Source organism: Sorex fumeus, unplaced genomic scaffold (assembly GCF_029834395.1).
Source record: "Sorex fumeus unplaced genomic scaffold, SorFum_2.1 ptg000131l, whole genome shotgun sequence".
Lineage (NCBI taxonomy): Eukaryota > Metazoa > Chordata > Mammalia > Eulipotyphla > Soricidae > Sorex > Sorex fumeus.
The window spans coordinates 39,245,932-39,268,379 of record NW_026606188.1 but is presented as its reverse complement, the minus strand read 5'-3'; the positions used below and the strand labels follow the sequence as shown (position 1 = coordinate 39,268,379).

Sequence of the window (22,448 nt, the reverse complement as noted above, 5' to 3'; positions counted from 1 at the left end):
ATGTTGTTCCCAACGTTCTCCCTTCCGAAATCCGACACGCTATTTTGTTGTTAAAGAAACAAACAGCACCTGGCCCAGACAAGGTCAGACCCGAATAACTGAAGAATCTGCTGTTGGTACTCATCAATACATTGGCTCGACTCTTCACACACAGATGTCTGAATGCAAGGTTCCACCTCAATGGAAAACCAGCAGGTCTGTACTACTGTACAAGAAGGGAGACATCCACGACATTGGCAACTATCACCTGATCTGCCTATTGTCTGTCATCTACAAGCTGTTCACTCGAGTCATCCTGAACAGGATTGGAAGAACACTAGATGAAGGACAACCATGCAAGCAAGCCGGGGTCTGAAAAGGATTCAGCATGATCGACCATGTCCATACGATAACCAGCCTTATTGAGGTTTTTCAGGAGTTCAAGATGCCACTCTGTCTAATGTTCATTGATTTAAAGAAAGCCTTTGATTCTGTTGAGATGGAAGTGGTCGTTGAAGCCCTAGCCAATCAGGGTGTTCAAACTCAATACATCAGGATCCTCCGTGAGCTCTATTACGGATTCACTACCAGGATCTCACCATTCTACAAAGAAGTAATTGTCCATGTCAAAAGAGGGGTTCGGCAGGGTGATACCATTTCACCGAAACTCTGCAGTACCACCCTCAAGAACATCATGCAACGACTGGAATGGGAAGGAATGGGAATGAAGATAGATGGTCGGCAACTACACCACCTCTGCTTCACTGGTCACATCGTTCTAATAACATCAAACATTAGCCAAGCAGCACAAATGCTGGCTGACTTTGACCATGAGTGTGGAAATGTCGAACTACAGCTGAATCTCATGAAGACAATGTTTATGAGAAACAGTCTCGTTCCTGACATTCCATTTGCTTCCAACAGAACGAACATCTCCGAATGCAACAGTTATGTGTACCTAGGTTGAGAAGTCAACATGACGAATGACCTAGCACCTGAGTTGTGCAGGAGGAAGAGAGCGGCTTGGAACGCCTTCAAGAGCGTCAAAGAAATAGCTAAGAGAACGAAGATCCTCCGGTTCTGGGCATATCTCTTCAATTCCACTGTTCTTCCTGCATTAACATACGCCTCAGAGACCTGGGTCCTTTGAAAACAGGATGAGAACACTATTCAGGTCTCCCAAAGAGGAATCCAAAGAGCTATGCTTGGAGTATCACGCTTCATTCAAATGAGAGAAAGAATCCGGAGTTCCTTCGTCGACGGTCAAGAATCAGGGACGCTGTCTCATTTGCAAAGGCTTCAAAAATCAGATGGGCTGGACACATAGTGAGATTTGGAGATGACTGCTGGACTAGAGCCGTTAGCGACTGGATTCCAAGGGATGTCAAAAGACTGCATGGTCGCCCACCTACAAGATGGTCAGACTTCTTCGTCAAGAACCTGAACAATCGGTTTGAGGCTGTTCGTGTTCCTAGAACAAGCAGACGCCATTGGGCTACATTAGCACGTGACAGGGATGAATGGAGACATTACTGGCACCCGCTTGAGCAAATTGATGAGTAACGTGATATCAAGCGTCAAGTGTCAAATGGTCCCTGAAGTAAAATGTTTGCTAACTGCTGACACAGTGAACTGCCTCTATAAGAGAGGATTGCCTTTAATTCATAGTAAGGAAACGGGGACTGACAGAAATTAAATGGCTTTGCAGGGTCAAAGAACTGGTGTATTAGTTATCTCCTGCTGTGCAATGAAGCCTCCACAAAACTTAATGGTTCAAAACAACAAACATTGACTATCTCACAGTTTCTGGGAAAATCTGTGCTAGTCTCCAGTCTCTGAAGAAGTTGCTGTCAGAACTGGTAAGTGGTGGTCACTGAAGGCATGACTGGGTGTGGGAACTTGCATTCACATGACCACAGGCAGGTTTCAGCTCCTCACCAACCTTATCTGGCCTCTCCACCAGGCTGCTGGGCCTGTGACCACTGACTGGCACTGAGTTTCCACAGCACGAGTGATCGACTCAGGAGGAGCCTGAGACAGAAGCTTCCATGGACTTCTTTTGACCTAGTTTTGGAAATTATATACCATCACAACAGTTTTTTTCTATTTGTTGGAAACAAGTTACTAAATCCATGGAGGGAGGAATTAGGTTTAGCCTTTAGAAGCACAGATTAAAGAATCTGTGTTTGTTTCCGACCACTCCAGCTGTATGTGCAGAGCCAGGCTTCCGGCTCTTCCCACAGGATGACAGCATTTCCGTCCTCTTTGGAACGGCCCTGGGTTCAGGACTCAGAAGCCATTCTATAATTATTGAGACTTGGAAAAGGAAAAAACAAAAACCTTTCTAGTGCTTGTTGCATTTTAAGATTTACCCTTTGAAAGATATTACAAATGAGTGCAATGATGAGTGTAGCGAGGCACGCATCAGTGGCAGAGGTTTGGGCCCCATCTCCCAGAGCTGACCTGCTGCCTGGACTCCAAGCCCGACCTGTCTGCCTGCCTGATTCCAGTCCCAACTCTGGCCTACCTGGACAGCACCACTGACCACAGCCTGCCGAACAAGTTCCAGATTTGCATCAGACATGATGCTTTCTACAACTGATTTCCCTTTGGTACCGATTAGATACCAAAGATATAATTCAGGCTTCCATCCGGAATTACAGATCTGATGTAAGGAAAACCATCTTTCTGATGGCCCAGGTAAAAAAACCAAGTTCTTGTCACAGCAGTGTCTGAGAAGAGAATGAGGATATATCAAGGCAAATCGGAAGAAATAACTACAAATTCAAGAGTGTCGGATAATTCAGTAGACTATTTTCTCTTGAATGATTTCAGCAGGTCTTTGCTAAGCATGTGATAGGTAAATCTTCAGATGCTCATACCATGTATCTCAGTTGTTATAAGGGTTCCAAATGTCACCTCGGAGTGATAATTGCCCTTGTAATACATCTGGAAAAGGTGAGCATTTAGGTGTTGAGATTATCTGTAGATGTAGAGTTCAGCTTGCCACTATTTGTGCTACTAATACAGAAACTCCCCCAGCAGCTGCCATTTTCTAGAAGTCAGTGACAAGCTCCAGGTACGAGTGGCAGTGGTGGCAAATGCCAAGCCTCATGGGACAGGGGGGAGTGGACCCTTCTCCCCCCACCACCTGTCCTGATGAGACTCTGAGATGATGCCACATCTGGCCACTATCTATTCAAGCTCCCACACAGCCATGATCCAGAGACACACAAATGAATCTTGGACCCGAGCAACTTGCTGCAGTGATCTCTTCAGATTCTAATTATTAAAATTTTAGAATTTCTAGGGCGCATGGCCACTCTTGCGGCTACGCAACATTATATCATATCCATAACAAACAACACAAAACAAATTGTCTAGCATTGCCTTTAAGGCAGGTATGAGTAATGGTGGGACTGGTCTCGAAATATTGAAGGTAACTAAAATAGAGAAAGAGAGTATTGTGCAAATTGTCTGCCACACAGGCACAGGGAGGGGTGGAAGTGGGGGGAGGAGATACTGGGGATTTTGGTGCACTGGTGAAGGGATGGTGTTTGATGACTATATGATTGAAACACAAACATGAAAGTTTTGTTACTGTACCTCATGGTGAATCAATTAAAAAATAAATTAAAAAAATTAAAAATTAAGAAAAATACAGAAACTCATTCATCTATCCTGTCAACTTGGGTTCTTACAGGTTCTGATATGGGACACAACTGCTGCTTTCTGTCTGGCACTGATCTGCAGAACAATGAATGCGAGGACTGTGCCTCTAAGCTTCATCGCCCCCCAGGAGCCTGCCCCCAGGAAGCATCTAAAGGTGGGGGTGACCAGATTTCAGTAAGAAGGGAAAGGGGACAACCGTGTTCCCAGGCAATGAGCTATATTCCTAATGATTTCTTTTCAGCATTTCATTACAAATACAATATCCCAGGAGAGAATTACTTCAATCACACTGAAAAAAGTGTCCCGCTCTGCTTTTTAAATGAAAATACGAATTCTTCATCTAGTAAGTACATTTCCTTTATAATCTTATCTTTATAAGCAGTTTAGCTTTTCAGGCATGGGACACCCATATCCCAAGGTCACTGCCTCCATTTGGGGGGTCCTGCCCTCTCCAGTGTGCCTCCAGGTCTTTAGCACCTACCTTACTCATGATTCCACAGCAGCTTAGGGCAACAGGTGAGACCAGGGCTGGGAGGTAGGGAATCCTAGCAATAACAGACTTCAAAAATTACACTAGCAGTGCGATTTGGCATTAAATAATATTTTCTGAGCAAATTAAGGAATAGTTGAAATTAGTATTATTAAAGAGTGTCAAAGGCAATGGATTCTTAATAAAAGTTAGCATATACAGAAATTAGCAATGAAGGAATTTTTGAAATTTCAATGTAAAAGTTAGAACTTTGGAATTAAAATTTCATGAGCATTTGCTTACAAGGATGAAAACAATATGACTCCTTCCTCCCCAAGAGACTAATAGCCTATAGAATACAAACACATAACTAAATAAGGAAAAGGAAAGGCAAAATGTGGTTACATGCCCAAAGCAAAGGGTTATTTTATGCAGATAAATAAGCAGGGACTGTTACTGCAGAGAGGGATACTTCTCTTTCTTTCCCTTCCCTGCTTCCTTTTTCTTCTTCTTGTGCAACAGCCAACAGTGCTCAGGGGTTACTCCCAGCTCAGTGTTTGGGATTGCTTCTGGTGGTGCTCAGGAAACCACAGAGTGCTGTGGGTCAAATAAGGGCTTTCTGCATACAAATATGTGCTTATGCCCACTGAGTCTTTCTTGACCCATATCTTCTATTTTTGGAGGGGAGCTAGTGCTCAGGGAATCATATGGTGCTGGATATTGAACCCAGGACTCCTGTCTGCAGTGTCTATGTTTTAGTCCTTTGAGCCATCTCCCTGAATTTTCTCACTATCTCTGGTCTCTGGATTTATAATCCATGAATCCTATTGTTCCAACATGTCAATGAGAAAAGCAAGGGTGTCATCTGAAATCTGATCTTGAAATCCATTAGCCGAATCACAGGGAGACCTCTCTTACTCAACATTCAAACCATCAAAAACCTCTCAACAACTAGAGCAGAAAACAGACTGGGCTGTTGTGGTCTCTGTCTATAGACTGAGAAGTAATGGACTTTGCCAGGAGGTTGGAGATTTGGATGTTGGATTAGAACTGGGCCAGGGGCACCTCGGTGCTTTTTTACTCTTGAGTTTCTGCAGTTTAGATTCAATCAAAAATTGTATCTGGAGACTTACCAAAGGACACACTCTGAGCTTGTTAGTGTTTTTTTTCACAGCGCAAGTCTGAGTGACCAGCAGAACTCCATTTGGACTTTCTGGCTACTGACCCGCCTTTCCTGTGTGGGGCACTATCTCTCCCCTAGTCCTTCTTCTTTGGGATGCTCCTAGCCACTGAAACCAGCAAATAAGACAGGAGATCTTCAGGGAGGATGAGGGGAAGATAGAAAAGGGGAGAGTAAGGGAAGGTGAAGAAGCTGCCAGAGAAGGCTGTAAAAGGCACAAGAACTTTTTTCTCTCTTCCTTCTATCTTCCAATGTGACTTTGCTACACTTAGGTCTCTACCTTTTGGAATTTATTGAAATCACAGTCTGCGTTCTAGAGTCCTTCCTCCTAGAGTTGGAAAGAACTTCCAAAAACCCATTTGTCTGTCTTCTGAAAAGGTCAGGCCCCTCCATTCTGCAGACAGTGGAGAATGGGGTTCAACAACATGCTGGCACCCAGAGGAACCAGACTTGGATCTTGACTCCCACTGACGCTTCTTTCAAGAGCTAATTTCTTTTTCTGAATTCAGAATACTTGATAAAGTTTTTCTGACTTCTATTCACCTAATTTCCTATTTAATAACATCTTGCTTGTTTCTGGGCCACACCCAGTAGTGCTTAGGGGTCACTTCTGGCAGGGCTTGGGGGGCCATATAAGGTGCCAGGGACCGAACCTTGGTCGGTCACATGCAAGACCAGTGCCCTACCAACTGTATACAATTGCTCTAGCCCCCTCTACAACAGCTTATGAAAGGCTTCATTTACATGGAAAAGTTCAGAAAATGGTACCCACATAGTCACTACTTGGGCATCATTTTTTTAATGACCTGAATTTAATAATAACTAACATTTTTCAGCCTGTTCAAAATCAGAATCGATCTGTTCCTGGACGGCAAATTCAAAATCCTATGAAGATGAGTATGTGCTCATACCAGGAAAGTAAGTATTTTACTACTGTTATTCATAACAAAATACAGCAACCCCTTGTTGTACATCAAGTTACTGCATGAGGTCAGCTAGGTGCCAAGGAGTAGCGCTGGTTAATTCAGTCAGTACGGGAGTGTCACCTGCAGGGTACCCTGTGAGGTGCCGAGGAACACTGGAATGTCATCAATGCCTGATCCTGCCCCACGTGGAGCTTATCTTTTCTGCAAAGGAGTTAGCAGTCATTGTAAAAGTTAAGAAGGGCGTGTGCAGATTGCTGAAGGAGGGCAAGTTTGGACGAGCTAGCAAGAGTACGTGGAGTAAGAGTGGAGAACATTCCAGTCTCAACATTCTGGAGCGGCACGTTCACAATAGTGTGTGTAGAGTCTAGAGTGGTGGTGGAACAGGATCAGGAGTCTGAAGGGAGGCTGGGAGGGAGGATGGGTAGGGGCCTGCCTGCTGTAAGATGCTCAGCGTCCTAGGAACAATGGGAAGCCAGTGGAGTTTTTGTTTTTGTTTTCTTTTTGGGTCATACCCAGTGATGCACAGGGGTTACTCCTGGCTCTGCACTCAGGAATTACTCCTGGCGGTGCTGAGGGGGACCATATGGGATGCCGGGGATCAAACCTGGGTCAGCTGCATGCAAGGCAAAACCCATCGTACTATTGCTCCGGCCCCGCCACTGGAGTTTTTAAACCAGAGTCGTAAAAAAGTTTTCTTTTTAAAACCTGGAAAGATCACTCTAGCTACTATGTCATCAAGAGCAGAGAATAAAGACCACCTAAGAGGCTGATAACAATAGTCTAGTTGAAATGACCGAGACAGCCAGGCCAAGACAGGAAGTCCCAGTATTGAGCTAAACTACGAGGTGGAATTAATAATCAATAGGTGGGAAGCTCAGGCACTGCAGCTGCACTCTGTTTAAACCTTTACTCTTCCCATAGTGCAGTGCAGCACTTAAGAAAGTGGCTTCTGGGGACTTTGGGGGGTTATTTCATTCTTTGACCTCCAACAGCTTGCTTGATCTCTCCATGCCTCTTTTTTCCCCTATTATGTTCCTCTATTATACTCCAAAAGGAATACTAGGGTTCACCTCACTGATGGATGAGTACAAATAAAGCAGTGGCAGGTTATAGGGAAATTTGGGTGGAAGGTCCACACCTCCGGGGTTCAGGGCTTACTCCTGGCTCTGAGCTCCAGGATCACTCTTGGCAGGGCTTCTGGAACCATATGGGGCACCAGGGATCCAACTGGGTCAGCACTATGCAAGGAAAGCAACCCACCTACTGTCTAAACTCTTCAGCCCCCAAATAAAACACTTAGGATGGTACCTGGCTCCCAACAAGCACGCCAACAGTGGGAACTGCCCAAGGAGTGACTGACTGGGGCCTGGGGCTGACGGTTTCCCCCTGCACTGCATGCACGTACACTGCCGGGCAGTTCTCTGTGGGTCAGGGACCCACTGCTGAATCACTTCTCTCAACTGCAGGATAAATCCAACACGACAGCCTCATCTGCAGGGGCACCTGTGGCTAATGTGGTAGGGGGAGGGTCTGAATTCACCAAGTACCTGAAGTCACTTTCTGGAGATTTGGCTCACAAGTTTATGGTATTACAGACGTTAATACTTCAGAAAGGGAACTTGACTCAAGCAAGAGGGAAGATGTGAGGAAGGTGCCATGGCAGACCTGGCACCGGCAGGAGTCGCAGGGCAGCACTGAGGCTCACAATAATTATGCACAACAGACAGTGCCCTTCACATGGACTTAAGGAACGGAACTCCCTACAATTGTGCAGTGTTCAATGAGAACAACTGCATATACTGCTCCTGGCACCCAATGCCCTTTAGGCTATGGGTCATACCAAGACAGAATCATGGTTCCAGTGTGTGTGTGTGTGGGGGGGGGGGGAGCGAAGGGTGCTTTGCTTTGGTTTAGGGGCAATGCTCAGCCCACTGCCCCAAGCTTGGATTCTGAGCTGCAGTGCCGCTGAGCGGTTAGGGGGCCCAGGTGTTGCCTGAAGTGGGCATACACCCCCCCCCATCTCTCTGTGCTATTGCCCAGGCCCCGTGCTCTTCAGTTTTTGCTACAGCTGCCTCCCTGTTGTGTGAGCTCACCTGAATTAAAATGAATTCATCTAAAGGGAGCCTGCAAATGGGAGATTTTTTTTTAAAATATGCAGGGTAGAAGGCTGACCTCCAAAGGATAAAAATGGAATAAAAATAAAAGTCTTGTTTCTTTTTGTGCTCATGGAAAAGGAGAGAAATTCCAGGGAGAAACACCCTTCCTGGTCATAGTAACTACAGGACTCTGAGCACTCCGAAAGGCAGACAGTCCTCCACCCTCTGCCCCTTCCTGAGCCCACAGAGATGAGGGTGACACTTAACAGAGTATCCATTTGCTTCTGCCTTCCAGAAAATACCCTGCAGCTTTTCTGAACTACAGTTCAGACCCTGCTACACCCTCACCCCATTTCCACTCCTGCAGATTTTCTGGAAACAAATGCTTACACAACGTTAGCAGCATCAAAGAAACAGAACCTGAGGTGAGGACTTAGAAAAAAAAAAATTAAATCCTTGCTTTTAAGTTTGGCCTTGATTACCAAATGGATGCTTCTACGTGATTGTAATATGAGAGCATCAGAAAATACAATGCGCTCAGCCAGATGCCACGACTCAGTCAGAGAGTCACGAGGTTTGTATTATTCCCGTTGTCTCCAAGGCAGATTTCCTGGATGCAGTGTTCGAGGGTGGTGCTTGTTACGGGGTTTCCCTGGCGCAGGCTGGACGGCCCTGGGGACTGCTGCCAGCTGCTTCCAGGTCTTTTCCAGTACTGGGGTTCGAGTTTCCAGCTGTTTCCTATTTTCAGATCAGCAACTCGGAATTCTCTCCAATGTGCTGTAGACCCATGGCTCCTCCCAATGGTTAGGGCCCCTGAGGGTCCCCAGGAACCTCCCTTCTTCCTCACAGCTCGCCCTCCACAGCAGGGAAACGGCCCTGTGACTTTCTGACCTGAATGATTCCTGCGGGTCAGTCACAGTTGTCTTTTTTTCCTCTTTCCTTGAAAAATAGATTGCATTTCAGACTAGTTTCCAAGGAGATCAACTCTCAAAAACAGAAATAGACTGGGCGGGAAAACAGAATACTCTGAACCTTGCACCCGGCGATGTCTAATAATGAGAGAAGAATGAAATACAAACAGTAGTGAAGTTATGTAACTCAATATGTGGACTTTTTCCTCTGTAGGTTTTAAACACGTCTTTGGGGCATGCCATAAGGACAGCAACCATTTTGAAAGAAACCACGGATAAGATGATTAGGACTATAGCAGAAGATCTGGCCAAAGTACAGAGATGGAGGAATCAACTGAAATACTAATTCAACCCCAGGCATTCAAGTATTTAAAAAAAATGCAGCAAAAACTTAATATTTCTCCCAATATATTTTATTTGATGACTTAGGAAGAAAATTTTCTAGAGAAAAAACACAAAAACCTTAACCAATTAGGAACATAACTTGTTTAGATTGGGGGGAGGGGGCAGGAAAAGGACCCAATTCTTTTTTTTAATTTTTATTAGTGAGACACCATGAGGTACAGTTGTAGACTTACAAATTTTTGTGCTTGGGTTTCAACTGTACAATGATCAAATACCCATCCCTCCACCAGTGCCCATTTTCCACCACCACGGGTCCCAGTATCCCTCCCACCCCACCATTCCCCCCATCCCACCCTGCCTCTGTGGCAGGGCATTCCCTTTTGTTCTCTCTCCTTTTGGGTGTTGTGGTTTGCAAAAGAGGCACTGAGTGGCAATCATGTTTAAAGGACCCAATTCTTAAAATGAAAAGCAAAACAGGTTTTTATTTAAAAACAACTTATTCCTAACTCATAAACCAAAACTGTTTTGGGGGTCACATCAGGCAGTGCTCAGGCTTACTCCTGGCTCTGAGCTCAGGGATCACTCCTGGTGGGGCTCTGGAGACCATATGAAGTACCTGGGATGGAACCTGGGTGGGCTACGTGTAAGACAAATACTCACCCACTGTACTATCTTTCCTGCCCTACTTATGACATTTTTATGCTTTTCTTCCAAATTATATCTTTAAAGACCTCTTAACATTAGAAATATGCAAAAAATATAGTTCTAGATTAATGAGCTCTGGGGGAAAGTGAAAACAACTCATTACAACTATGTGGCAGAGATCAAGTCAATTTTTCAGTATTTTATATAAAGTTATCAAAATAGGATTTATTATTATATCTTTTGGATTTTGGACCACACCTGGCAATGCTCAGGGGTTACTCCTGGCTCTGTCCTCTGGAGACCATATGGGATGCCGGGGCTGGAACCTGGGCTGACCACAGGCCCGGCAAGCACCCTACCCCTTGTAATCTTATTCCAGCCCCGAATTATCAAAGCAAGATTTTAAAGACCAATTTATAACCCCCTTACTAAAACAGCAAATACTGGTTCTTTCCTGCAGCTTCCTAATGCCATCTTCTCCAGTCAACAGATGACTCCCACCCCACAGCAGCAGCGTGGCGGTTAGGGAAGGGGACCAAGAGTCCATTCCCATTTTGCAAGTTGTTGTGGTGACCGAGGCAGCCGCTATTTGTCTAGCTGACTGGAGAAAGGACTAGTTTTGACTTTGGGATTTGGAAACTGGTTTAGGGTACTGTAGAAGAGATAAAGAAGAGACCAGCCGAGGCCCAGAGTGATAGCACAGCGGGTAGGGTGTTTGCCTTGCACACGGCCAACCTGGGTTCAATTCCCAGCATCCTATACGGTCCCCTGAGCACCGCCAAGAGTGATTCCTGAGTGCAGGGCCAGGAGTAACCCCTGAGCATCACCAAGTGAGACACAAAAAGGAAAAAAAAAAAAAAGGAAAAAAGAGACCAGCCAGGAGATAACTGACTTGTGGCTAAATTTACTATTATCTGCAGCAATATAAAAAATTTAGGAATAACTAGTAGTAGTATTTTTTGTTTGCATTCAGATCCTATCTGGCAGTGTTCAGAAGCTACTTCTGGTTTGGATCTTGGTGTTTAGGGGACCATATGGGGCCAGGGGTTGAACACGGGTTCTGGCATGCAAAGCCCTTGAGTTTTCTCCCGAGCCCGATAGTATTATTTTTAAGAGGCAGAAAAAGCAACTTGAACTGTGGATGCAGAGAGACTTCTAGAACTATCACATAGTTAAATTTTATCACAACTTTATAGCCTCCTTTTTTCCTGGCTTGCATCGCTACCATTAGGCTATGAAGTGTTCTTCTAAGATTCATTAATGCTTAACCTTGTTAGGAGGGTCAACCCTCTTTTAGAAGCTGCTGAGTATAGAAGGAAACATGCACAATTTTTGCACATAAATTTTGAAAAGCCCCTGGGTAACTCAAGCAAAAACATATAACCCAAGTTTGAAAGGAACACAAATGAATGTTCCTAATGCCCCAAATCAACCTTTATAGAAACTAATAACTGTAATCATCCTTGTTCTTAGATGTGTGACCCAGGGCAGTTGGGCTGGTGTACATGTTGTTGCATTTGGAAACTCTGATCCAGTCCCCCCAAGCAGTATCAGGAGTTGCCTCAGCACTAACAGGGTGGACCCCTCTCTCCCCGCCATTTGGCCATCTCTGCTTTATTAAGCTACATTCCCGTGGTGTCTGGAGACCCTAATAAACAACCATGATGCAGCAAGCCTAATTCAAAAACAAACAAACAAACCAGGTCTTCAAAGAGTTGAGCAGGCTAGACTCTAAATTTTACAAGGAAATCTTTATATTTTCTGATTCTGTAGTCACAATTCCTTTGAGTCACCCAGATAAACCTCTTTTAGTTTGATTCCAAGTGACAAACCAGAAAAACAAGCTTGGTAAGTAAAAGTCATTGCATGCCTGCTGCTGAGTCAGGATGGCCCAGAGACCGGGGCTGCAGACAAAGCCCAAGCAGAGGCCTCCTCCCTTGCCCTGTGCTCCAGTTGCCCGAGGCAGCCAGGACGGGGACAGCAGGAGGGACGCTCCACTTCCTCTGAAGAAAAAGCTCTCGCCATTCACTTCAGGTCACTGTTGGACATAAGAAAGCTCATCTTTGTCAGGCATGTAGCTCAGAGAGAGAGAACTTGCTTTGCACATGCTAAGGTCCTGAGTCTGATCCCTGCCACTGTGAAAGAAACCAACCTCCCTGGAAGACGCATCTTTTGCTATTTGTCTTGGTTGTAATCCTTCTAATATTTTTTTAAGACGTCTTACTAAAATATGAGTATTTATTGTTAATACTCATAATTTTGGCAATAGAAATTTTGCTGTGGAAGGAAGACTTTTTTGGGTTACGTTTTGGGGTTGTTTTGAGGTTAGTCACAGCTGTGTGTACTCAGCGGCTACTTCTGTACTGAGGCTTGGGGGTGGGCGCGTTGCTGCCTGTGGTGCTGGGGTTAAACCTGCCCCAGGTGCAAAGCATGAACTGCAACCTACTAAGCTATCTCCGGAGCCTGCCTGCTCCTTTGACTTTTACAGAGAAGTCTGCCTGCATCCTGACTGGACTCATAAAGGTTATAAAATACCTAGGGCAGAACTGACTTATGGAAGCATTTCACCTTATGAAATAAATTGCCAGGATCATTGGGCCCTTTTGCCCAAAACCTAAAATTTTTGTCTTTATGAACTGCTGTTTTGGTTCTCGGCTAACAGTGGTCAGGGGCCTTGGAATAGAATAAAGAAATTTTACTGTAAAAGACAGTTTAGTTACATTTCATGCCTGCACACAGTGAACCTACTGTATCAAAACATAACTCATTTCAACAGGAAGCTAAGCAGCTTCAATAGGGAACGAGTGGCTTCAGTTAGCTGCGACAACTAGTCTTTTTCCCATGGCGGGGAATCTGCATATACGAGGCATTTATGTCATTGCTAATAGTTCAATTTGAACAACAGACTTGGGAAACAAAGGGTCTGTCCAACTCTAAGTCTAAAATATGTGTGAAATGTGAGTCTCAAAAAATTCCCTGTGTGGTAAGGCAAAATGATCAACTGAGGTGTTAAGAGTGAATGAATGGGATGATCTTTGCAATCACTGTACTCCATTTCATTTGCCACAAGGCACGGATTAGTCCTAAATCTATGTTCCACACATCCGGAACCTAAACAGATACCGGATAAAAGGAGCACAGATAAAATAAAAATATTAGAATTGACCCTCTTACCTCTCACTGGTGATAACTTTTCTCATTCTGGATATAAGAAACATATTGAGAGAAGAAAACCGTCTGCCATAGAGGCAGGCAGGGGATGGGGGTGAATTGGCAGGAGGGAAACTGGGGGTATTGGTGTTGGGAAATGTACATTGGTGAAGGAACCATGGAACACTGTCCGACTAGAACCCAATCATGAGCAACTTTGTCAATGTAGCTCATGGTGATTAAAGAGAGAAACAATTATCAATGCAAAGCCTTTCATCGCCACATACATATCCAGACTACATTATATCTTCTCTTTGCGCCTTAGTTCCCTCAGCTTTAAGACGGAGAGGGTGGGGAGGGGTAAGATTGAAAGAAAAAGACATAAGAGCCACGTCCAGCAATGTCCAGGGGGTACTAAAGTTCAGGGGCCCAGGGTGAAAGCATTTACCTGGAACCAGGCTGTTTGACCTCTGGTGCTGTTCGAAAGCATGAAGTTCAGCCCAAACACCTGCTGTTTGACTACTGGCATTGCAACAGTGAGCATCCCCCAGTGCACGTGCCTGGATATGACTATGAAGATTGTTTCTATCATTAAGACCTGCCCGTGGCAATGCATGGAACGTAAAACTTGTAGGTGAACAACCCCATCATGAAGAAGAAATGATGTTCTGTGCTGTATGTGACAGATTCTCATACGTTTTGTTTGGGCCTTGGTGCTATTCCAACAGGTCGCTGGATAGGTGACTTGTCAGTGAAGTGCCCCCCCCCCCAACACCTGGTGTGTGACCCTAATACTGCAGCCAAACACCTGTGTGAGCAACCCAGCAACCGTTGGCAAGCACTACGATCAGAATGTGCGCATCCAAAAATCAAGGAGTGTGACCCCCGGGCAAACCAGTGTACAAGCACTGCAGTGGAAAAAGTATGTGCCCTCTGGTGAAGCTGAGGCTGTGAACACTGAAGGCTGACGCAGGACACCTGGTGAGCACCTCAACCAAGTGGGTGAGCACCACCATCAAGCATCTGGGTGACCCCACGTCGTTGCACCAACACCCAAAGAGAAGGAAAGGGGGAAAATAAGATTAAAAAACAAATAAATTGGAAATGATAATGAACCGGTCCTTAGTGGAGCAAAGGAGATTAGCTCGGTCCACATGAAGTAATGAGTAAACATTTGCATATTATTTTATTATTAAGTAAAAAAGTTATGAAATTAATATATCAGTTTTTGTATACAGAGGAATCTAAATAGAAGAAAATATTGAATCCAGATAGAACCATGAGATATATATATTATGATAATATGCAGCATCATAAAGAATTAGGTAATAAAAACATTCTCTAAATTGTTGAATATTGTTTCAATATTATAAATATATCAAGTTTTCCTAATGTAAATCTATAAATTTTACTGCTAACCAAATAAAAACACCAAAATAACATTTTTCAAAAAGTCAACAAATGGGGCTGGAAAGACAGTACAGCAGGTAGGGTGTTCGCCTTGTATGTGGCAGACCCGGGTTTGATCCTCCGCATTCCACATGGTTCCCGAACACCTCCAGGAGTAATTCCTGAGTGCAGAGCCAGGAGTAACCTCTGAACATTGTTGGGTGCACCTCCTTCTTCTCCCCCCAGAAATAACCAACAAAAATAACAGTGAGGTTCATCTAGAAAAATAGAACTGTCAGAAAACATTAAGTAAGGCGTGGGTAGAATTTATGTACATCGCATTCTAAAACATACTACAAATTAGATAGGGAGAAAAAAAAATCCCATGATTACAGGTCAATAAAACAGAACCCAGAAATACCAAAACACTAAAATGAATTAAGTCTAAAGGGAGCACTTCAGATTACTTGGGGAATAGGGATTACCCACTAAATTCTGATACAGTACATGGTTGTCTAGAAAAAAATTAAACTGATCCTATTAAATACTGTATGAGAACACAAAATCCTCTAGATAGTTTAGCAGAAAGTGATTTAATACAGAGAACTAAGCCTTTACAATTACAGAAAAATCTGAAGGGGACGAACTGGCTTACATGATCAAGGCAGTGAGCTTTGGCCTCCTGTTCAGAAATTGGTGTGGGCCTACAGGGGTGCAAAGACGGCAGACCACAGGCCTGGCACCCTGGCTTAGTGCCTGGCCCACACCTGCATGCAGGACAGGTGCCGACCCTCAGGTGTGAAAGGTCGAAGAAAGCTGCTCTCTGAGGGAGGGACAGGAACGGAAGAGGAGGCGGCAGACAAAGGGAGTCTGGTTGCTACAACTACTGTCTGCTGGAGCTAACCTGTCCAGTGACACAGCCACCACAGGTGACTTGACCAAATGCAAACTATCGGCAGAAACTGAATTGCTCAAAAAAAAACTCTACTTTGAGCTTCCAAAAATTGCCCTGTGTTACGAGATGGGGGCAGGGGGATCCAAATGCTAAGGGAAAATTCCTGCCACATCTTTTCACACTAAAATCAAACACACATGGATAAAACAAAGTGAAACATTAAAAACAAAACCAACCTATCATAGTGTTCTAGAATAAAAAAATGGGTAAATTCCTTTTCTTTTTGTTTTGTGGTCACAACTGCAATGCCCAGGGGTTACTCCTGGCTATCTTTCCAGACCCACAATGGGTGAATTTAGAACTTGGCTATAGAAGGTACTGAATCAACATACACATTCTAAATAGTATTTTAAATGTATCAATACTGTTGAGTTATATCATTGCTAGAAATTCATATTGTAAGTTTTCAAAGGCATCCAAGTAATACAGCACTAGAAATAAAAAAAGCGAAACAAGAAAATTATGGTTACGCACACACATATATATGTAAACATATCCTCATACTATCCACCGTGGGCAAACATTAGTACATCGTATTTCTTAATTGTTTCATTTGTTTTTACAGCACCAGGGATCAAACCTAGAGCCTCACACATGCAATAGTGCTCTACTGATGAGTTACATACCCCAGTCCCCAAATATTACATTTTTTAAAAAATCAACAGTGTGAAGATTAAAGGCATCAATGTGAAGTTTAATGGCACTTTTTCTGTGGAAGGAGGTTGGGAGTCTCACCCGGTGGTGTTCAGGTTTCAGTCCTGACTGAGCATCAGGGATCACTCCTGGCAGGTGTTGGGATTGAATTGAAGTTGGCTGTATACAAGGCAAATACCTTAACCTGTGTACTATCTCTCTGAATGCAGGTGTATTATTTACCTTCGAAATTCTGCTTAGAACCTTTAAATTTCCCAACATCACTTTCGCTCCCCTCTTCAAGTAATTTTCTAGTATTTATTTTGTTAGAATGTTCATGATTTTGTTTTCTAATAAACACACATGGTTTTTATTTCATTTTTGCTTTTTGGGTCATACCCAGCGATGCTCAGGGGTTACTCCTGGCTCTGCATTCAGGAATTACTCCTGGTGATGCTTGGGGGACCACATGGGATGCCGGGGATTGAACCCGGGTCGGCCATGTACAAGGTAAACATCCTACCTGCTGTATTATCACTCCGGCCCACACATGGCTTAAAATGATATAATATAAGTATCTAGGAAAGATACTTCGGGGGGGAGGCGTTAGAGGCATACTCAGCAGTGCTGGGGGGTTATTACCAACTTGGTGCTTAGGGGTCACTCCTGGCAATGCTCAGGAAACCATGCAGTGCCAGGGACAAAACAGGGATCTGCCACAAGCAAGACATACACCTTAACTCCTATACTATCTCTTTGGTCCTAAACAAGATACTTTGATCTGGCTCTGTGAAATAATTTTATTTCTATGAATGTTTGAATTATTCTACACATAAAGGTGTTTCAGATGAAAGAAAAACTTCACATAGAAAATCATTCTATGATTCACTCACATTTATAGCTTTTACTTTAATAACTTTTCATTAAAAGTCATTCCTTTCCCGCCTCCTCCAATCCAAAAACTATTTCATCAAAGGGCAGGTAAGTTTCCAAGTAATTAGTATGTACACAGGTGACTGTAAAAAATTACCTACAACTCTGTATTTTGTTCCAAAGGTGAAAAAATTTCCTTTAAGAAAGTGTTTTAACATCTTACATCATCTACAAAGCAGCAATAACATTTAAATTATTAAACTGAAAAATCTAGTGATATGTAGTCATAAACAGCCCATAAGAAATATATCTGAATTATTCCATAAAATATTTACATTGTTTAAATTACAAGACAGCCATATTGACTTCATCTTTTAGTAAGCCATATTAATAAGAATCTCAAACCAAAAGAGTATGTTATTCATCCTTAATAAAGGAGACTTTATCCTTGGGCTTATTCAGCATCTTAATATCATCCAACAGCTTTCTGGGTGTTAAAATGTGCGTAGAACCTGGTAGGGGAAAAATAAAATTTCAGACAGTATCAGTTAAACTTCTTTAAGTTAATTATATTACCCAGTCCTTCAAATATGTTAAGTGTAGTATCCTGGGTGCACCAGGATACTTGTTAAATTGTCTTTAACAAGTTTTTTCTGAAATCTGCCTATACTAGTATTTCAAACTTTCCCTTTCTTTTCTATTTTTGTACTTTTGGGCCATACCTGGCTGTCCTCAGGTTTTACATCTGTCTGTGAGCTCAAGGATCACTCATGATGTGCCAGGAGGGGTTAGAGGGGGTACCACATAGGGTGCTGGAATCAAGCCTAGGATCAGCTGTATGCAAGGCAAATGCCATACCATACCTCCAGCCCCTCAAACTTTCCCTTTACTGCCAGAGACACTGAGCATTTCTAGCGCTTTATTTTGTACTACAGATGCATTAGAGACAAAACTGGGGCTATTCTATCTTCACAAATGAACATCAACAGTGGTTGAACCACAGAAAACTATTATTAAGCAGTGCTGTAGACTGAAGCTTTGTGTACAAATGTTGCACTTCCATGAGCCAGAGAATATAAAATGTTGGCTTTAATGAAAATTTTCACATACCCTGTGCTCAGGACTCCTGGCTCTGTACACAAGGATCACTCCTGGTGGAGTTCAGGGGACCATATGCGGTGTTGGGGATTAAACCTGGGTCAGTTCATTGCAAGGCAAGTGTCCTAGTCACTAGACTGGCTCTCCACAGTCACGGTCACGGTCCTCCCATTATTCATCGATTTGCTTGAGTGGGCCCAATAACGTCTCCATTGTGACACTTGTTACTGTGTCAAGTAACAAGTGGTATATCGAATAAGTCACGGGGAGCTTGCCAGGCTCGTGCGGGCGAGATACTCTCGGTAGCTTGCCAGGCTCTCCGAGAGGGGTAGAGGAATCGAACTCGGGTCGGCCATCTTGGCTGCTTGCAAGGCAAACACTTTACCTGCTGTGCTATAGTAATGAAAATTCTTAAAACTAAATTTCACATAAACCTTATTTTCCCCCTTTTTTTTTTTGGCAGGGGGTTGGGGGAGTGCAGAATTTTTTCTTTTTTTTTGCCCCACACTCAGGGGCACGCTGGGGCTATTCCTGGCTCTGTGCTCAGGAGTGACCCCTATGTTCAGAGGGCCTTATGTGGTGCCAGGGATTCTAGGTGAGGTTTTAAGCTCTATCGTCTCTCAAGTCTTCCATACAGATATTGCCAATGTCAGATCTACATCTAGCAAAAAAATCCTTATTTCTGTAGTAGAAATATGTTTATACTTCAAAAAGTTACTTGAAAATGAAAGTGAAGAAAGCATATGAAACACTAAATTATAGGACATTATTTTAATAATTGCATTACAACATAGTATTTTGTAGTTGATTTCCTGAATATTTAGAAATAAAGTTATCAAAAAGCCAACCAGAGATAAACTAGAACATCAGTTACAACATATTTAAATAACACTATTTAAAAAAGCTTTTTGTATAAAAAAATGTAGTCCTAAGTGAAAAATACAAGATTATGTTTAACATATATGCAGCTGATCAGGTTCAATCCCTGGCTCCACATATGGTCCCTTGAGCACCTCCAGGAGTGATCCCCTAACACTGAGCGAGGAGTAAAACCTGAGCCCAGCCCAGGTGTGGCCCCAAAACTACAACTAGAAGTCATAACAAAGCTTTCCATAAATTTGCATTGAGGGTATTTTAAAGAAAAAAACAGAGAAAAACACCTTACCAATAATAACTTCACAGGATTTATGTGCCTGAGAAACTTCATATGCACAACGCATTTCAGAGTATGTAATTCCTCCAATTACAAAAATAATCAGCTTTGACCCATTTTTTCGATCCTCTAAATAATTAGCTCTGGGTTTCTGGCGAGCACTAAAACAAATAAACAAACAAACAAAAAATCACAAACATGTTCAAATGTCCAAAGTCATTTTTCCTACAGGCCTTTAAAAAAGCTTAATTCAAGCAAATTCAAATCTGGAACCAATTACACCAATTTTAAGGAAATGACAACTGTAGCAAGACTTGAGCATTAGAGACAGGCAGTCCCATTTCTTTAATTTTGAACTACAAGTCTGGACAAATCACTTAATACTTATTCAGTATTTAGCCTATAAACTAGAGTTAATACCCTCTTATGTACTTTACATAAAGAAATAATATACCCGAAAGACATGTGACTTCTTGAAATGAAAAAAAGGATGGGGCAAGTGGCACTCAAACAGGGTCGAGGACTTGGATCTGGTATGGGCGTGCCCCTGGATGAGACTCAATGAGGTGCAGAGGGACACCCAGATTTGCTCTGGTGTGGGCGTCCCCTGGATGAGACTCAGTGAGGTGCAGAGGAGGCAGATGTGTAAAACACATCTGCATTCCCATGCTCACTGCAGTCAAGGCAGGAAACAAGCTAATCCATCATCAATGGGGAAACAGACTGAGAAAGCGTGGCTTGTTTATATCATGGAGTGTTAATTAATTTAGAATGGAAGGAAATTCTGCCATTTGGAATAACATGGATAAACCTGGAAGACATTAAGCTAAGGAAAATAATATGAATGCTAAAAGACAAATACTGCATGATCTTATGAATGTGGAATGTAAAATAGCTTCAAGCAAACAGAAAATACAATGCTGGATGCCAGGGATCACAGGGAGGAGAAAAGGGATGTGGGTGCCAATGGCACAAAGATTCAGTTATTCACGATCAATGACTTCAGAGGGCTAATACGGTATAGTGACTGTGATGATAAAAGTGGTTTATAAACCTGAAATCTGCTAGGGGGTTAAGCTTAAGTTTTAACCATACACACAAAACAGAAAAAATGGCAGACTGGAGATGACAGATGTATTAATACTAGCTTGTGATGATCATTTCACAGGGTATAGGAGTCAAGTACTAGATTTTAAATATACACTTTTAAATTTGCTTATAAATGGATGGGAATGGAGAGTATCATGAGTGAAATGAGTCAGAAGAGGGACAGACATAGAATGACTGGACTCAAGGACAGTAGAAACCAGGGCAATGCGGACTGGCCTGAGGTTAGAAACCTACCTCAAATGCTGGGGGAGAAGGCAATTGGGAGAGAGAAAGGATTAGCATGACAAAGAGTTGGAAATGATCACTCTGGACAAGAACTGTGGGCTGAAACAGATAAAGGAACAAACATGATGACCTCTCAGTACCTATATTGCCCCTCCATCCCTCTCAGAGAGCCTGGCAAGCTACTGAGAGTATCCCGCCCACAAGGCAGAGCCTGGAAACCTCCCTGTGGCGTATTCAATATGCCAAAAACAGTAACAAGTCTCACAATGGAGATGTTACCAGTGCGCTCTAGCAAATTGATGAACAACGGGGAATGACAGTGCTACAGTGCTACCAATATTGTAAACCACAATGCCCCAAAGAGGTGGGGGGGGGGGGGAGGGAGAGGGAGGGGGAGGGAAGAGAAAGGAGAGGAGAGGAGAGAAAGGAGAGGAGAGGATAGAGAGAGGCGAGGAGAGAGAGAGGAGAGGAGGGGGGGAGGAGAGAGAGAAAGAGAGGACAAAAAGAGAAAAAGAGAGAAGGAAAGTGCCTGACATAGAAACAGGCTATGCGGAGGGTGGCAGGAGGGAAATTGGGGACACCGTAGTGGAACATATACACTGGTGGAGGAATGGGTGTTGGAACACTGTTTATATTTGCTTCAGGTTGACTTTAGGTTGACTGTATGGCCACTCACTACTTTCGAACCAGCCGGTGCTGGAACACTGTATGACTGAAACCTGACCACAAGCAGCTCTGTAACTATCTCATGGTGATTTTAATTAAGTAATTAAAAAATATATACACTGTTCTCCATAACTAAATTGTATTTCAATAAACTGTTTAAATAAGTTAAATTTAGTTTTCCATTGATTTTTCTTTTAATTCAATTGTAACTTTTGTATAGTATACATGTGATTTATAGATTCACGTATTTTAGTACATAATTTAAAGAAACTTTTCAAATAAAAACATGTATTTTTACGAATGGTTACAAATGGAAACAAACCAAAGTGATTCCCTATGATAGAGAGCCACACTCTGACTGGGGCACTGACTCTTCACTTCCACCCCCTGGGCTCTCAGAACATTCCAAGGAGCACAGGTGACAATCCCATAAATGGAGGCGAGCACTGCACAATAATAGGGGGCCAAACATTAGGACGGTGAGGGGACCATAGGAAGGAAGGGCACGATTGCTGGAGGTTAGCTAGTACAGAGCTAAAGCAGTACTCTAGAGAACTTTTTTTTTTTTTTTTTTGCTTTTTGGGTTACACCCAGCAATGCACAGGGGTTATTCCTGGCTCTGCACTCAGGAATTACTCCTAGCAGTGCTCGGGGGACCACATGGGATGCTGGGAATCGAATCCGGGTCAGCTGCATGTAAGGCAAACGCCCTACCCGCTGTGCTATTGCTCCAGCCCGAGAACTTTCTTGCATAGATGGAAATGGTCTGCATCTGCACATGAGAGCCGCCAAACGCTACATAGCTACATGATTTGTAGTGGTGAGTGTGTCCAAGAAACTAAGTGTTTAGAAACGACCTTATGTGGCTTGTACAAAGTATAGATCTAGATCTAGAAATATGAGTGGTGAAGTGAATTAAGTAAGAACTATTGTGTACTGAGTACTTTTTTGGTACAGATTCCATACTTGGTAC

General features: G+C 43.2%; 3 protein-coding genes across 3 annotated transcripts in view; 2 read left to right on the top strand and 1 right to left on the bottom strand.

Annotated features, from left to right (window-relative positions):
• AKNAD1 (AKNA domain containing 1) overlaps nucleotides 1–9,579 on the top strand; it is a 42,558-nt gene extending 32,979 nt beyond the window's left edge. The window contains exons 9-13 of the mRNA XM_056139010.1: nucleotides 3,683–3,805; nucleotides 3,893–3,994; nucleotides 6,137–6,218; nucleotides 8,618–8,747; nucleotides 9,448–9,579. Coding sequence (XP_055994985.1) covers nucleotides 3,683–3,805; nucleotides 3,893–3,994; nucleotides 6,137–6,218; nucleotides 8,618–8,747; nucleotides 9,448–9,579 — 569 coding nt within the window. The remainder of the gene's footprint in view (nucleotides 1–3,682; nucleotides 3,806–3,892; nucleotides 3,995–6,136; nucleotides 6,219–8,617; nucleotides 8,748–9,447) is intronic.
• CLCC1 (chloride channel CLIC like 1) overlaps nucleotides 1–22,448 on the top strand; it is a 200,085-nt gene that overhangs the window by 127,255 nt on the left and 50,382 nt on the right. The window lies entirely within an intron of this gene.
• The window catches only part of STXBP3 (syntaxin binding protein 3), a 66,189-nt gene continuing 58,343 nt past the window's right edge, over nucleotides 14,603–22,448 (bottom strand). The window contains exons 18-19 of the mRNA XM_056139032.1: nucleotides 19,487–19,635; nucleotides 14,603–17,735 (exon numbers count right to left, since the gene is read on the bottom strand). Of these exons, the coding sequence (XP_055995007.1) occupies nucleotides 17,641–17,735; nucleotides 19,487–19,635 (244 nt within the window). The 3' untranslated portion in view covers nucleotides 14,603–17,640. The remainder of the gene's footprint in view (nucleotides 17,736–19,486; nucleotides 19,636–22,448) is intronic.